Genomic DNA, 16,574 nt, shown 5'->3' with positions numbered 1-16,574 from the left:
TTTAGAAGAGCATTTCACAGTAGATGTGATAGTGGATCCAAAACTAACATACTCTAGGTTCTCATGAATAAGTTTCCGCATTGACAACAAAAAACAAACAAAAGCTAATTAAATCTTCTAACAAAGAATCAATGCCAGGGTCTTCTTGATAGCAAAAATTTTGAGTAGATTTTCCTTTGGTGGCTTGCTAGGGACGCACAAATGAAGGGTGTTGACTTAGGTGTAAGTGGTGAAGCACTCTTCTCCATATAAGAGCATGCTGAAATTGCTGCACAAGCTTGAAACAGTTTTGAAAGTATATAATAAGCCTCTAAGAAAGTACTTCATGGTAGAGTAATGAATGAAACCATACTACAAATGAAAAAAATTGTACTTAGGTTGATTCAAAAGAAAGGGTAACGTATTTTTCGTTAAGCATACTAGTAGAGTGGACGTCTCCAACAAAATATAGCGTATGTATCTAATATTCTCAGAAAAATTCTAAGAGCAACGTAAATTATACTCACAAATTAACTGAACAGATCCACGCTGATCGTGGATTGCAATCCAAACCACTCTCAAAGATGAACATCTAGCAACCCGCTAACTGCAGATGATCCCCCACTGCTAACTATGACGAGAAGGAAAGAACATGCTGTGAGAGAGGCGAAAGCTACAAAGTAATCCTCCTGGTAATCAAAGACAACGAATAGAGTTGTACTAGTGAGATTGTTGAAGAGATAGTAGCGTTGGAGAGCTGGGCAGAGTTGTAGCAAGTGGAATTTACAGTAGTAGCATGGATGAAATTAGGGAGGATGTAAGGCAAGGAGAGAAAGCGTATCCACAATCTGCAAGTGAGGGTGTAAAATAGACTTCGGCGCCTCAATTGTACCCAAAGAACTCACGCATGCAACTATCAATTAGATAAAACGTCAGAGCAGCAGACGAATCGGCCGCATGCATGAACTTCTAAGTCCTTAGGATGTTTGAGAGGAGCAAGATATAGAGGCCATCGAAGGCAGCGGCAGAAATCCAAACAGTTTTCGACAATCGGCTGTCAAATCCTAGCATGCATATAAATGTGTCCATGCTACAAAACGTAATGATGAAGTGTTACCGTCACCGCCATCGACGTTTTTCTTCAATTCGTTGTCACAATGCTTCAAACTAGGTTCATTCTCAGAGGTTGGGGTGAAAGGAGATCACAAAATCTGTGGGCAAACCTTGGAAAGTTCTGCACAAACAAAACGACTATAGTCAGAAACAAATCACCATGCAAAGGTTACGAATGTTGTCCAAAGAACGAATTTAAGTCAAAAGACGCAGTACAAAGGATGAAATCAAGTAACGAAGGATGAATTTGGACGAAGCACAAGGAAGCAATCGTTCGCACCCTTCACAAAAGCCCCACTGTTAGTGTCCATGAAATCATTGGAAGCGTCCATCACTCTCAGTCTCGTGTAGAAATTGATCGAGGTTGCGCTGTGAGGCCTCTCCACTTAAGCTTTTATAGATGCGAATTGAATGGTAAACACCTCGACCAGGTATACGCAAATTGCATGCTAGAAATCTCGAGCAATGAAAACGTATCTACGCAAATCTTGGTTTCAGAGGGCTTACCTTGCTAAACGGCACAGGTAGTTGTCAATTGATTAATGGGCTTTAGTGCTACTAACCTTCTTCTGCATCACGACGGCCTCTCCTTCGATCCTCATCAAATCAAAACCGTCGAGAAGATGATGCAGAATCGACCATAGCGCCGCCAAGACGAATAAACGCCACCACAAGAGTCATTCGACGAGAATGAAGCCAAAGGAGAGAATGCACACATTTAAGTGCATGCAGGAGGTAGAGTGGCAGGCCAATCACAAAAACACACGTGTTAAAGGCCCCCAAAAAATTAAAAAAAAAACTAATTTATACTTTCTCAAATCAGTCCCATGAAAAAGAAAAAAAAGACGAGCTTTGCTGATGGGCAAGCTTGAGAGAGGTCTACCATACTGTCTTGTGCCAACAGAGTGCAAGAATCCTCCTTCTCGTTCGGTCCATCGGCTCTACACCAGTGCATTCACGCTCAACTACGGAGCTTCCTGCAATTTCTCAACAATCTTTACACCTTCAAGTTCCTTCATCAATCTTTGACGTTCGCGCCTTCACCGCTTTCATCCAGCTGCATGCTTCCTGTCCTCTCTAACATCAAGCTGCAGCAACGTCCTTCTTCCGTCCCTGTAAGAAGTCCTTCTGCAACATCGTAGCAAAATTTCGAGCTCTCATCTTCTTCGCACTCCTAAGAGAAGCCCCGGCTCCGCGCGCTGTATTGCAGCACAACGACATGCTATAATCACGCTAGTTCTGAAGTTCTGATTGTCTCTTGCACCGGTTTTCTTCCTTTTCGTCGCTTGTTTTCTGTGCCAAGGCTTGAATGTGTCCGCATCTGGGATTCCCACATTACTGCTCAACTTGTTTAGCCGTCTGAATACATTTCTACACGTTCATCGTTCTGAAGGGAGTGGATTAGCTATCTCGGCTGAAAAACGGAAGTGATAACTGGATGCTCTCTTTTCCTGTTGCGCGATACACCAATCTGTTTTCATCTTTGATAGCCAATATTAATATTGTTCCGTGTTTTATTCTACATGCAACATTTCTCCATCGTCACGTTAACGACTCGACTTTTCTGGAAGCAGAGACCCTCCTCTGTTCGGAAAAGCACTTTCTAGCTTGCTCTTGTCGATCGAGCAGCACTCAATTGTAACGGTGTGCTTGACACCTTATATCGTAAAATTTGTATCGATCAGCAGTCTTACAGATGAAGCCAGTAATTCTTGGAGGCTCTAAAATTGTTGTGTCGAGGATTGGCCGTTAGAACAATAACTTTCTAGAACGCCTTTTTAAAACCTGTCTCCAAGCTCCAAATCTTCTTGAACACCGTCGGGAATAATAAAGGCAATTTTAGAGGTGAGGAGGTAAAGGATTCTGTTTTGGACGTACAGGATCACCTTGTCTGTTTGTCATAACGGGAAGAAAATGCGAACCATCGCGAAGCTCATCATATTGCTTGCGTAGTTCGAGACAAGTATGTCGTAGTTTCGACAGATATGACATCAAGTCGTTGGCCAGTACAAAGCAGCAACAGGTATCATGTCCCAGCACGTGACCATATCATACGAGAAGCTGGTACTAATGACCGGAATTGTTGGGCCGGGAAAGGAACCTAGGCTGCCGTAGTCTGATTGTTACGCTTAGTCGACAGCTAAGGACTTACTAGCATGATTGGTCGTCGTCTCCTTCCTCCGAGTACATGCGCAGCCACTACGACTGCGACGTCTTATATATTGTAAGGCACCGCTAGGACTTCAGTTTCATGAACAGTCGTGGGGAAGATAAGAGCTGGCCGGGGAAGCAGCTGCGGAGAGCAAGCGAAGTTGGATCGATTGTCATCCGACAATCTCAACCTTACTTTACAGATTTCTGTGCAAATATAGACTACTGGATAGAATCAAAAAGAACTACACACCGGAGCCACAACGGTTCAATCAAGGTCATGATAAACCCTACAAGGACTCCGGCTTTTACCTTTGCACTCATACTCTGTGAAGACATAGCAATCATGCTCCCTAGACGATCCACACCTCCACTCAAGTCGGATGGCTGAGAAGATAGGCAAGAACAAAGCTTCATCAAGCATAATTTATTCTGACCAAAGGAAACCTCCGTAAATCTTTGAAAATGGAAGCAACTTAAAAGGCAAGGACGCTAAGGATATTCCACTGTTCATAAAATGTCTTGAATGATTAATATCTTAGCCAATGAGAACATATCAATGAGAAGGGACCAGTTTGCTTGAATATATGTACCATACATTTTCATAAAGTTTAGGATTTATAGAAACTAGCTCAAATACTTCACGGCTCAAAAACTTCAGAGCTCTACAGTAGCTAGCTTTTGTATTGACACAGTGAGACTTTGATTTGCATGCAGTTCATTCTGATGGGGAAGATCAAAATCTTGCTAGTCCTGGTGATGTTAAGTGAGTTCGTCAATGGAAGTTCAGATACAAGAGTAAGTGTCCTCCAAGCCGAAGAAACACAAGCAGACTACTTGGTGTTACACGAAGAAGCAGACGGTCAAAATTCCTCAGTGCCAGGTTTTTTCATATTTGGGGATTCAACTGTTGATGTTGGAAACAATAACTACCTGATAACTTTTGCAAGGGCAAATATGCCTCCTTATGGAAGGGACTTTGATAGTCAGGAGCCTACTGGAAGATTCTGCAATGGGAAAATCAGTGTAGACTACCTTGGTGAGTAATTCGATCATATCTTAATTTCTTTCACATAATTGACAGTCTTGTATTCCTGTATCTTGTTTCTAGATTTGAAAATAGCCTTCTTTGACCTGTCGGAGAGCAATTATATCCATGGGTTATCATCGGTCGGTTGCTTTGTTAATATTTGGCCCTCACAAACAAATGCTTAGCTTTGAACATGCACTGACAGCATAGGTGTGTGCCCCTTGTCCAAACTGTCTCCAACAAATAAAGATTTTGATAGATTTAAAATAGCATCCAAAGGACTAGTGCATTTTGGAAAAAGACCCATAGATATTTATCCTCAAGGATCAGTTTTTAGAGCTGCTAGAGACACTCAGGTAATCAAATGGTAAATACTATGTAGCTTTAGTGTCTCAATGTGAGAATTTTAAGAATCGCTAGAAGTGTGCAATGAATGGAAGATTACACAATCACCCAGTGGAAGCAAAGGCTTTGGAATTTAGTATGACCATTTTAGCTATTTGAACCCATTGTTACTAGCTTGCGCAAGACATCTGTGTTTCTACATATGCTTACAGGCATATGTCTATCTGTTTGTCTGTCAAGGGTGGATACACACATACACAATTATTATTTATTTATTTTATATTTTAATATATATATACATGTGAGAGAGAGAGAGAGAGAGAGAGAGAGAGAGAGATTTTATTAGAGTCTTTGGAAGACCGATGGGTCTGTGAGACTGAAAGAAAACCTGATACAAACCACAGTAAGGGTGGAGCTACTAAACAAGCATCATCACCCGTGCTGAGTCCTAAGTCTGATCATACATAGTCAAATACATCTGGGTGTGACAATGAAAAGGAAAAAGACTAGATCGGAGCTGAATCCTCTGTATGTCATGTCGCCCTGGCTGGTGTGTAGCCGATGATGGGATGCTGGTGTCTGTCAAGGGGTGCCGTGCGTCTCGGTCTCCTGGAGGAGGCTCGACTCAAGACCAGAGCCACAGTGACTCCCGTGGGGCGTGTCCCAGGTCTAAACAGTGACGGGAGGTCCCCCAGAGTGATCTGTGTGTCCCCTCAATGCCTCATGTGTCGTGCTGCGGTTGTTGGGTCGGGGTCTCTGTCATGTCTACGGCTAGAGACTGGACGATCAATATCACTCGATGGGAAGAACTCTATGATCCTGCTCTGAGGTGTGTCTGGTGGTGTGGCCAAGCCCCATTGCCTAAGTAAGTACTCTTTGTGTCGGACCCCCTCGTGAATGAAGGCCATGAGGCATCTCTGATCTGGGTAGGCGAGGAATCTGGAAAGGCTCCCGAAGCCGTCTCTGAAGAGAGAGTGGTAGCGACCTCGGATCTCGTAGTACACTGGGCACCTGAAAATAAAATGCTCCTCCGACTCAACCTCCTGACAATCGCACTGCCGCTCTCTATGCGGAGGCGGTGCGATGAAACTGTCCGATGGAGATCCGTAGTGAGTGAGGCATGTGTAGCTCAGTGTACTTCGGTGATGTGATGAATCCCTCCTCCGAAATACGAATACAGTGATCTCTGTAGAAGCTCAGCTTCATTGGAAGCTCCCTCGGCTCCAACCAGGTCCTAAAGGTGTGTAGTTGCAGGAGATCCTCTTGAGGTCCCTCCAGGCGCTGCTCTCAGGGTCCCGAGCTCCTCTCGGCGCTGTGCGATGTCGTGTATGAGCTCCTGGATAAGGGTGCCCTGCTCGTGTATAATGCAGGCCTGTTGCTCCTGGGTGTAGCGGGCCTACTCCTGAGTGTAATGTGTCAGATCTACTTGACGGGCCCGGATGCTGTGTATCTTAGCCAATAGGGAGTCCCAAGCATCTGGTGGAAGATATCCTGGTCTGGGTGGGAACTGGATCTCGAGAGGGACTGGAGTGAAGGTGGCCTGCTGAGGGTGGGGACAACGTGATTTGGGTGGGGGAGTGGTGTGTAGGAGTAGCGAGGCCGGACGAGGCGATGAAGGGTGGCTAACTGAGAGGTAGAGGGGATACGAGGGAGAAGTACTGTGGAGATGTGGTTGATGGGGATAGTGATGGGGCTACTGGGGAGGAGGCCTATGATGATGATGCAGGAGAGGGAGAGGGGAGAGGTGGCGTAGATGATGAGGGGGATGCACATGATGGTGGCGAAGTGGTGGTGGTAATCATAGTGGTCGAGGCTGTGGTGAGCGGCATGGGCTTCGGGTGGGCCCCTTTCTTCTGGGCCACGGTGCTGTCCACTCTCAAACCGCTCTAGTTGCTGCGTTTGTTGAAGTCCTCCAAGTTGAGTTGCTTTTGTGTTTTTCCCTTGTCACCGTTCCCGTTCCCCATCTCCTCGTGTATGTATATTTGGACTGAAGGGTCTCCCGCCTAAGTGAGTCCCTATCCTCATCCCCCTTTGTCCTTCATTATGGTAGAGGGCTGGGGTCAAAGGTTGAAAGGTCCTCCAAGATGGAGCAATGTGCTGGTGCGATGGCAAGGCAGCGTGAGCAGAGAGGGAGGGTGGAGCAGAAGCGGGAGAGAGAAGGCAGTGGGCGGAGGGGCTGCAGGCGGGGAGGCAGCGGGCGAAGGAGCTGTAGACGGGGGGAGGGTTTTGTGGAGCTGCAGGCGGGGGGGGAGCAGCAGGAGCAGAGGGTCGGAACAGGCAGCGGACGGAGGAGGCAGCAGGTGCGGGAGGGAGCTGCAGGCGAGCGCGGGAGGGAGCTGCAGGCGGCGAGGCTAGACGGGGGGGGAAGCTAGGTGGAGAGGGAGCTGCAGGCGAGACAAAGTACAAACCAAAAATGGATACACACCGACATCAATTATAGACTGAGAGAGATGTGTCAGAATAGGACAGCAATGCTAGATGGAATATGGAATGAAAAGGACCTCACTACTCTCCCAATCACTCATGTGTGCTGGAAAGGAACAGTCAAAAAGGACCCACAATTGTGTCCTGAAGGTAGCAAAACTAGTTTTCTGTGGGATGTGAGCTGTACTCAAAGTAGAGAACTCAAATCTGGAAAGGAACAGTAAAAAAGAATCACCGTAGAGCCCCACAATTGTGTCCTGAAGGTAGCAAAACTAGTGTTCTGTGGGATGTGACCAACTGACCTGTTCCAGACCTGCTGCCCAGTGCCATCTCAGCTGACTGGTCAGCCAGTTCTAGTGCTGGTCACCCCAGATCCAGCCCATATAAGGATCCACAAATGGGTGTCCCCTGCCAGCCAATTGCTGCCACAGACACAGCCCAAACTGCCCAACAGGGCATGTATGCATAGCCTTATCTCCTTCCCCTCCCTGTCAGCCCTTGGGTTGGAGCTTGCAACAGCACAGACTGAGAGCCTCTGTGGTGCTGTCTCGGCTCCTCCGCGCCCTTAAGGGACCTCTTTGCCCCTTCCATTGCTCCCACAGGATCTTCTAGCCGTGGTAGCCGTTCGCAATCGCCCAAGGTGACCTGCAACAACGGATGGCTCCAGCCCCCTCAGCACCCATGTCTTTTGAGGCCTGTCCTAGGGCCTTCCTCTGTTTTTGATCCCCTTCAAGCTGCCTTTGACAGCTAGGAAGATTTTTTGGGCCATAGGTATCAACCCACTCCCCCCTGTCCCAGCCATCTGCTCCTTCCACAGGTTCCGTTCGTTGCAGCCATGCTGGTCTCTCCAGGCACCTCTCTTTTCTTTCTGGGCAGACCTTGCCCTAGTGCTCCCTCCCCCATGCTCTCCTCATTTGGCGGCTTACAGATGGGGAGGTGACCTTTCCAACACATGGGTGATTTGTATGCCCTAAACGTGGTTAGGTGCAGGTGCTTCGCTTGTGCTTTGTGCCTTCACATTTGCTTTGGGTATGTGGGGTTGGTAGCCATTGTAAGATAGATAGATGATGGTGTGCGTTGCAACGAATGAGTGCTAGTCATATGCAATGAAGGTGGAATGTCTTTTGCAAGGGAGGAGCGTGATACTTAGAAACGAAATGGAAGAGAAAGGAAAACAAAGTACGCAATGAATGGAAAGAATGAGCCTTTGCATTACTTAGCCTCTTGGGCAAGGGAACGATGCAACCAGCTCTTCAACCTAACTCTACACACATGGTTGCACTAGCAACAAGACAACCCTTACTCCTGAACATCTACACCCTTACATACATCCCTCTCACAAGGTGTGGTGGTACTACCCACCCGCATTTACATTCATTCGTACCTACCCGTTAGAACACTAGGTGCCATTTAGCAAGCGTCGAAATCTTTTGACAAGTGGGTGTCAAGAATCTATGGCTGTCCCGGTTGGCTTGCCTTGGCATGCTGCAGCAATGGTAACCTTGGATTCATGTCGGTGAAGACTATGTTCAGTTGGGCGAAGGGGTCACCTCCTGCTTCGGTTTGCGCTTCACCGAACCCAATCCTTTGAGAAGAACTGCCACATGGGCAAAAAACAGGCTGCTACATGGGCAGCACTTTAAAACCTTTATTAGAGTTAGGTGGCAGCAGAGCAGACTGCCAGTTGGCAGTACAGTCTTCAGAATCAGCAGTACAGGGTCAGCAGTCCTGCAGCACTGACTGCCACTTGGCAAAATCAGCCAGAAGAGCAGCACAGACTGGGCCAGTCCAGTCTGTGGGCAGGTAGGCTGAAGCAGAGATCTGGCCAGCCAGACTGGAGGGCAAGGGCTCCCTTATGGGGGCATTCAGCAGTTCAGACTGGGGAAGCTTTGGGCCTTCCAAAAGCTTACATAGAGGCAGATCTACCGCAGCATAGCAGAGCCATAGTGTGGAGCAAGGAAAGAGAGCAGGAGGACTCACCTAGAGCTAGCAAGACAGATTCTCTCTCTCTTTCTTTTTTTTTGTGTGGGGTGGGAGGGGGCAGTGGCCACCACTCTCCTTGTGGCATCAACCAACACGAATGAGGGGATACTCCTCCCCCAATCACTTACAGCAAGAATTGAGGGCAGCCTTTTTATCTGTTTACTTGGTCAAGAGAAGATGCTAAGATGCCTTTGGGCTTTTGAGTGTACCCTTGTGGAAAGGACAGAAGGAATTTGTTTTAAAGATTATGCTGCAAGCCAATATTTCAATTTTTGGCTTAGAAGTATGCCCATGATGAGCTAGAGCATCTAGCATATGGTAGAATTAAATTTGCACATAGATTAGCTCTAGAGAGAGAGAATGGAAGGGGTTATAGGTAAACCCTAAAAACTGTAAAGTTTGTAACATAACTTTCTTCAAGAGGAGTAACAGTTCATTTTTACCCGAAAGGTGGACTCCCTCTTCCTTGCGTACGTTTTTTCTTTGAGAATTTATCGTTTTGGCTTTTTTCTTCACTCTTGTTCTCGCTTATTTGACTTTGTGGTTTGGCTTGCTTAGCTTCTTGCATCTGCATCTCCACATGTGCTCATAGTTATATTCCTTTTGAAAACTTGCACATGTTTAGTAGCTCAATTTTGACTCTAGAGGAGGTTGGAGCTGGAATGGTATGTACTTGAGTGTTTTCCTCTTCATGCTAGGTACTGAAACACGAAAACTTTTAATGCAAGAAGGTACTGAAAGACTAAAACTTTTTCTTTGGTGCGAGGTACTAAAATTGTTGGTATTAAGGATGAAATCATTGGGCAGTTACTCACATAAAATATAAAGCTAAGTATGACAGAGCCAAGAAGGAAGTTCACACCAAAACGAAAGCCACTGCTGAAAGGACTCAAAAACTTGTCACTCAGCCCGACCAGGCTTTTTTTTCAAGAAAGAGACTTCTATTAAGTAAGAGAAAAAACCCGCGAGAGCAAGCTCAAAGTGGAATACATCATGAAATCATGAGGATAAATAAAACCCCCTCAAAGTGAGGTGGAAAACAACCAAGGCTGAGGCTGAAAGTGCCACCTCAACCTTGTAGGAGTCTCAGAGAAGAAAGGAGAATCCTTCCATTCCCTGAAGAAAGAAGCCCTCCTAGTTGAGGCTGCATGGGAGTCTCCCTGCATACTCGCCCATACGGCCATCAAAGTATGTATGGTGTCTGTCCAGACACTAGCCAATGTGTGCAAGCGATGAACCTGAGTACCCTCCAAAGCCTCTATGCATCTGGCTCTCCAGATATGCCAGGATGCTATGCTCTCTAGAATCTCCCAAGAAGTATCCACAGAGGCATGTACAGCTATAAAAGGAAGGTGTGGTACCACATCCAACGAACAGGACTCAATCTAATGACGTCGAACTGAAGTGGCCCGAGAGGAGTCAAGTCTCTCATAGAATACCTGAGGCTCTGTAAAAGAAAGCCAAGCCACTGAGCCCCATGTCATAAAGAATAGGGAGTGGGCAAAGTGACTAAAAATCCTAGCTACCCCCATCCAAATCATCCTCGCCTGTCTGCAATCCCATAAGCAATGCTGAATATTCGCCTAAGCAAAGAGGCGACGAGGGCAAGTAGGGTCGGCTCCGAACCTGGATCTCCAAAGGTTCACTGCAATCCCACCATGATAGAGAGCCAAAAGAAGAGAGTGATCTTTCTATTCTTGTGGGATTTCCAGAGTCTCCTCCAGAAGCACCTCTGCAGATCCGCAGTGATATTAAATGTCTCCCAATGAGGAACTCTGGAAGGTCTCCAACCTCTACTACTGAGCTGAAATCTCCTAGCATTACTGACCGTGTAACAAAAGAAGGGGATGCTCTTCTCTCGATGCCCTGCATCAATCCACTCCCACTCTTCAGGGTCCCACTGCAAATACCTAATGGGAACTCCCCCGTAGAGCCAAAGTCTCCAAGACCCGGTGGAGAGTAGTCGTCGGGGGTCTGGGTCGAGGAACCACTCTGAATCAAATCCCTGCACCAAAAGACCTACAACCCTGATAGGTTGAAAAGTGGACTCAAGCAAGATGTCCTCTGTGGACCTGAGCAATCTGCCACCATCCTGCACACTAAAAACTAAAGCATCCTCCTATGCATCTCGAAAGGCCAAAACCTGAAGCGAAACACCACCTCTCGTAAAAGCACCTTTCCAAGTGGAGCAAGTGAGTGGCATATCATCTGTGTCTACCCAATCCTCTGGAAGGGCTGCCTCAATCTGCAAGATCCTCCCTGCACTCCCTCTGAGATGTCTTGTCAATTGAGATTTAGTCTCCTCTGGAAGCTTGCGGAAAGCTTTCTAAGACCCCAAAGATGTGCAGGTCCCCTCTCCCACCTAGACCACTGCTTGTAGAGTGAGGCACCAAATGGTCTGCCATGATCATCTAAAATACTGTCATTCCACATGATCGGTTGCCTATCAATCTCTTCACGAGAGGAAGGAGGAATCCTCTGAAGAGTGCTCCTGAAACTGGCCCATGCTTTCAAAATGGCAACCATGAGAGGACAAAGGTGATCTGAGGTATGCTGTGGTGAAGATCCACCTAATACTGCTCATCTAGTCTCCTCCTGAAGAAGGTGTGCACCTCTATATGCTGCTAATAATAAAGGCCTTCCACGGTTCTTGCCCTGGCATAAGTCCCCGCACCACCATCTTACATAGTAAAGCTCTGCACTGTAAATTTGGATCAATAATATTGAGACCCCCTTCCTGTGTAGGGAGGATGAGGGTCTCCCAAGCCACCCTGACTAAGGCATCTGCTGTGCCATCAAGCCCACTCCAAATAAAATTTCTGATTGGTCTCCTGAGCTGAGTGATGCAGTCCCTAGAATGGCACCAGCATGAACAAACAAACCAGGCCGTGGCCAAGAGGACCTGGTTGACCACCACAACTCTAGAGGCAAGATCCAGCTTGGCTGAGCTCCAAAAAAGGAGCAGTCTCCATCTCCCATCTAGAGTGCAAAGAGCTCCTGCTTAAGCATGATCTTCGAATTGTTGACACTCCATCCAAACAAGGCTCCTAATGTATCCAATTATGAGCTGCTGACTTTGAAATATCAACATAATGGAAGAAATCTACACCCAAGGCTTTATCTAGAAGACCCTGCTTCCAACATATTCCACTTCTGAGCTGATGACTCTGAAATATTGCCTTTATGGAAGAAATCTAAACCCAACCCAAAGCCTTCTCATTCTTAAAATACTAGGCTTGCATATTCTTTAGCCCTTGATTATTTGTTGGATTCTTCTCTGAACCAAGTATGGCACCCACAAAATTTTTTCCATGAAAAGGCAGTGGATAAACGCTACCAGGAAGGAAAATTCCTTCCATCTGATTTTACTACTGATGTCTCAGGCGATCCTGACTTAGACAAAGAAACCTTGGATCAGCTCTCCATTCTGAAAGACAACAACAAATCACAGATGCTTGACACAACTGCTTTGATACCAAATGTTGCTATTAAGCATAAAATCACTCTCAAGATGAAGGGCAATTACTCGCATAAAATATAAAGCTAAGTATGAACGAGTCGAGAAGGAAGTTCACACCAAAACCAAAACTATTATTGAAAGGACTCAAAAACTTGTCGCTCTGCCTGATTAGGCTACCTGACACATGATCAGATCGTAGATGCCACACAGGCTGACGGAGATCTACAAACATTAAAAATGGAAGCGAGAGAACACAAGAGAATGGAGCTGAAGCAAGCTGAAATCAAATTGCAGCTACACAAATGAACTACAAAGCTAGGGTAGTTATGGACCCTAATTGAAGTCAAAATATGTGTGGTGACTAGTTCACCACAAGCTCAACCTCTACTTGAGGTTAGGAGTAAAAAACCTTAATAAAGGAAAAAAGTGCCTCTAGCCCCTTATTACATCAGCTTGATCTCCTACCCTACACAACAGAATGTGGCAGATCTACATATGATGGGCTGCCTCTCCCTGCAAACTACACCTAGCTCCTCCCCCCCTGCCCCCCCCTCCCCCTCCCCCTTCGCGCCCACCTCCCTCGTGGATCTGCTGCTTTGTCTTGCGAGTTGTTGTTTGTTGTGAGCAGGAAGGAGCCACTAGCTATGTGTCTAAGGGGGGGGGCTCCTACCACTTCCGGAAGTATTACCGGAGGCCTAGGGCCACTAGTGCGAGAAGCAAGTAGGACGTGCCATGGGTGTCATGGATGGTGCGTGGGGCAACTGTTGGTCGATGGTGTCAACGACATGCGAGTGGTACACGTGCAGGAGTGATGTGAGCAAGAGGAAGACTAAAGTGGCAAGAAATTACAAGAGCCAACCCTCGACATGAACGGAACAAAACTCCAACCACATGACATAGGGTCCGTTATACCAGGTGAAAGGAGAGGAGGGGAGGAGAACATGACGGGAAGAGATGTTAGAGGAGCAAGGAGAGATGGGAAGAAGCATAGTTCATCAGATGGAATGAATCATGCACTCATGAGAGTTACACCAAATGACTAATACACCAAGGAAGATAGACACTAGACGAGCTCTTGACTCTAGCCTCTCTCTCTCTCTCTCTCTCCCTCACGCCCTATGCGCCTCTACAAGAATGCCCCAGAATCCCCTTTGCTCCCCTTTTTTCCCTCTTCACCTTCCCCTCATCGGCTCCTCCTCGCTGGAAATCCCCTTCCCTCCTTCCTATTGGTTGTCTTCCTATCTCCTTAGCCGTTCCGCCACATCGTCCTTGATGGCTTCTACAACTCTTTAACCTCTTCTGAGTCAATGACTCTTCTCTGACTCTCTAACTCTTCTAACCTCTTCTCTAACTCTCTAACCTCTTCTGAGTCAAGTACTCCATGTGTACTCCTGTCTGTTCCATGTGTGCCTGACACTAGTTGGTGTTGGCGAGGGTTAGTGCACCACATGTGTCTCTTAACTACTGGACTGCTTCCCATGTACCACCTGTGTGCATGTGCTTTCTTAACTGCTACAGTCGAGTGCGCCGGTACTTCACTCTGACCAAGGGTGGATGACCGAGGGTAGATCAGCTTTGACCAAGATTGGTCGAGGCTTGGTACTCCCCCAGTCATGTCCAAGTCATGTACTCCTCCAGTCATGTCCAACTCATGTACTGCTCCTGTCATGTCCAAGTCATGTATTGCTCCAGTCATGTCCAAGTCATGTACAATCGCTCTAGTGACCAAGATGTGAACAAGCTGTGACCCTGGTGTGACTCTTGATGACTCCTGGTGACCAAGGTCCAAAGTACAACAGTTCCCCCGCCACTATCATTCACCATCCCAATGAATGGTTGAGGTTCTGTGTTATAAAACCACCAGTACAGATTGTTCAAATAAAAATGGCTTTGAGCCTTACATCCCTAAAACTGAAATAAAGATGGATCATGGCCTTACATCTCCAAAACTGAAATAAAATGGCTCATAGCCTTACATCTCCAGAGTATCCATCATCTACATACCACACATCATGTTCTATGTACAGTGAAGCAAAATAAAAGAAAGTACATCAAAACTGCTGGATCCAGAAGCATGGAGCTGAGAAAGAAAAAAAGAAAGAAAGAAATGCAAAAGTGAGAGATCGAGGAGACACTGCTGCTGGATGAAGGTCAGGGAGGGAGAGGGGGTGGTGGGTGTGTGGAGGTCCCGGGGTTGGTCTTCGCCTCCTCCTCTACTGTGTCCATGAGGTTGCGCATGTCTTCATACTGTGATTTGTAGTGATGGTACCCAGACTTGAAATGATCATGCTTAGATTTGAGAGCAGAAATTTCAGTTTGTAGCCCATGAAAATCTTCCTGTAACCTGGAATGTGAAACCTGGAGATTGTCTTTCTCCTTGAGAATCTGCTTCTAAGATTGTTCCATAGAATATATGTGACTCTGCAACACTGCCACCTGTTGGTCAACAGTGTTTATGTGCTCTGTCAGTGAGGTGTATCTGTCTCGTAGGGCTGCAAGCTCCCTCTGAATTTCAGCTTGCTCGGTGAGTGAAGGTCCTCCATAGCCTTTTTGCTGGCTGCCCATTCTACCTCCTTCACCAGAAGACATTGCTCATGCTCATCTTGTTGAGCTTTCCATTGAGCCTTCCTAGCCTGTAAGGTTGTATCCCACTCAGCTTCTTTTGCCTGTAAGGTTGCATCCCATTCTTTACGCTGATTTGCCATAATTTTTTCATGTTCCAACTGGAGATGTTGCTTCTATGACAATAACGTGCAAATCTGACCTGTAGTATTGAAGAGGGAAGCGCCCATCTGAACGAAGCTGTCATCCATGATGTGTTGAGCCATGTGAAGCAATCGTTTGGCCCATGCATACCTGTCCCAAAAGGTCATGCAGTCAGTCATGTCCATGATTTCACCATATTCTTCGAAGGCTGCCCGCATTCCTTCATCTTCTGAGGTCTCTAGACCTTTGAGTTGCCTTCTCGCGAAGTACACAGGTAGGTCCAATTTGTGCTCTTCATCTGGTTGGGCAAATATCGCGCCAATTGCCAGCCCACTTGCATCTACATGTACATGGAAAACGGCATCCCATTGAGGTTGCCATAAAATGGGTGCCTTCACTAGACGGCGGTCCTTGAGATTGTCAAACGCCAGTTGCTGAGGTGTGGACCAGATGGAGGACTGTTCCTGGCAAAGGAGTTCCGTCAACGCCACTGCTATGTCGGCATAGAACCGGATGAATCTTCTATAATAACCCACTTGTCCCAAAAAGGACTTAACTTCTCGGGGTGTGCGAGGAATAGGCAAGGTCAGTATCACCTCCACCTTTGTTGGGTCTGTAGTCATTCCCTTAGTAGAGACAAATTGTCCAAGGAGAACCCCTCGCAAAGCGAGCAAGAAGCATTTGTCAGGATTTAAGCACAACCTAGCTTCTCTGCACTTGTCAAAAACCCACCTCAACTTACTGATGTGATCAGTTTGAACAGTAGGTTCGAGGTGAGATGCATTCTTATCATTGAACGCCGAGAAGTCATCCAAGAATACCTCAAGAAACTTCCCGATGCTCTCCTGGAAGAGTTTGGTGACAAGAGGTTGAAACTTTGCCGGCGCATTGCACAGACCAAAGGGCATCATCCGGTAAGCATACGTCCCCCCATTGGGTGACGAAGGTAGTTTTTAACTGATCTTGCTCTCGCACATGAACCTGGTTGTACCCAGTGTATCCATCCATGAAGGAGTATAGAGCATGAGAAGCTACGGTTTTCAGCACCCTATCAGTGAAGGGGAGAGGGAACGTCTGCCAGCATGTGGCTGCATTCAAATTCCTATAGTTGACACAAACACGGAGTTTGCCAGTCTCTCTTTTGGGCACCACTACAATGCCATTGACCCATTCAGAGTAGTCAACAAGGTAGATCAATCCCTACATGAGAAGGGGACCTTAATATCATTGACCTGGACTTGCAGTGCAGGGCATTGCTTTGTAAGGTGGTGGTGAGGGGACTCATGCCTGGGCAGGAACCTTGGAAGGATTTCTTTTTTGGACACATTCAGGCTTGCACACCTACCTTAGGAGATGATTGGGTGGACAGCCCTCGCTGGATTT

General features: G+C 46.7%; 1 protein-coding gene across 1 annotated transcript in view; it reads left to right on the top strand.

Moving 5' to 3' along the window:
- Positions 1-2,032: 2,032 nt before the first annotated feature.
- Positions 2,033-16,574, top strand: part of LOC147891068 (GDSL esterase/lipase 7-like) — a 129,671-nt gene continuing 115,129 nt past the window's right edge. Inside the window, exons 1-2 of the mRNA XM_087389139.1 lie at positions 2,033-2,207; positions 3,961-4,282. Coding sequence (XP_087245265.1) covers positions 2,154-2,207; positions 3,961-4,282 — 376 coding nt within the window. The 5' untranslated portion in view covers positions 2,033-2,153. The remainder of the gene's footprint in view (positions 2,208-3,960; positions 4,283-16,574) is intronic.

This window comes from Dipteris shenzhenensis, chromosome 18, assembly GCF_047967505.1.
Source record: "Dipteris shenzhenensis isolate YYH24624 ecotype China chromosome 18, Dip_SZ_1.0, whole genome shotgun sequence".
Taxonomy (NCBI): Eukaryota; Viridiplantae; Streptophyta; class Polypodiopsida; order Gleicheniales; family Dipteridaceae; genus Dipteris; species Dipteris shenzhenensis.
Note: the sequence above shows the minus strand (reverse complement) of the source record. Positions and strands in the feature narration are given on the sequence as shown.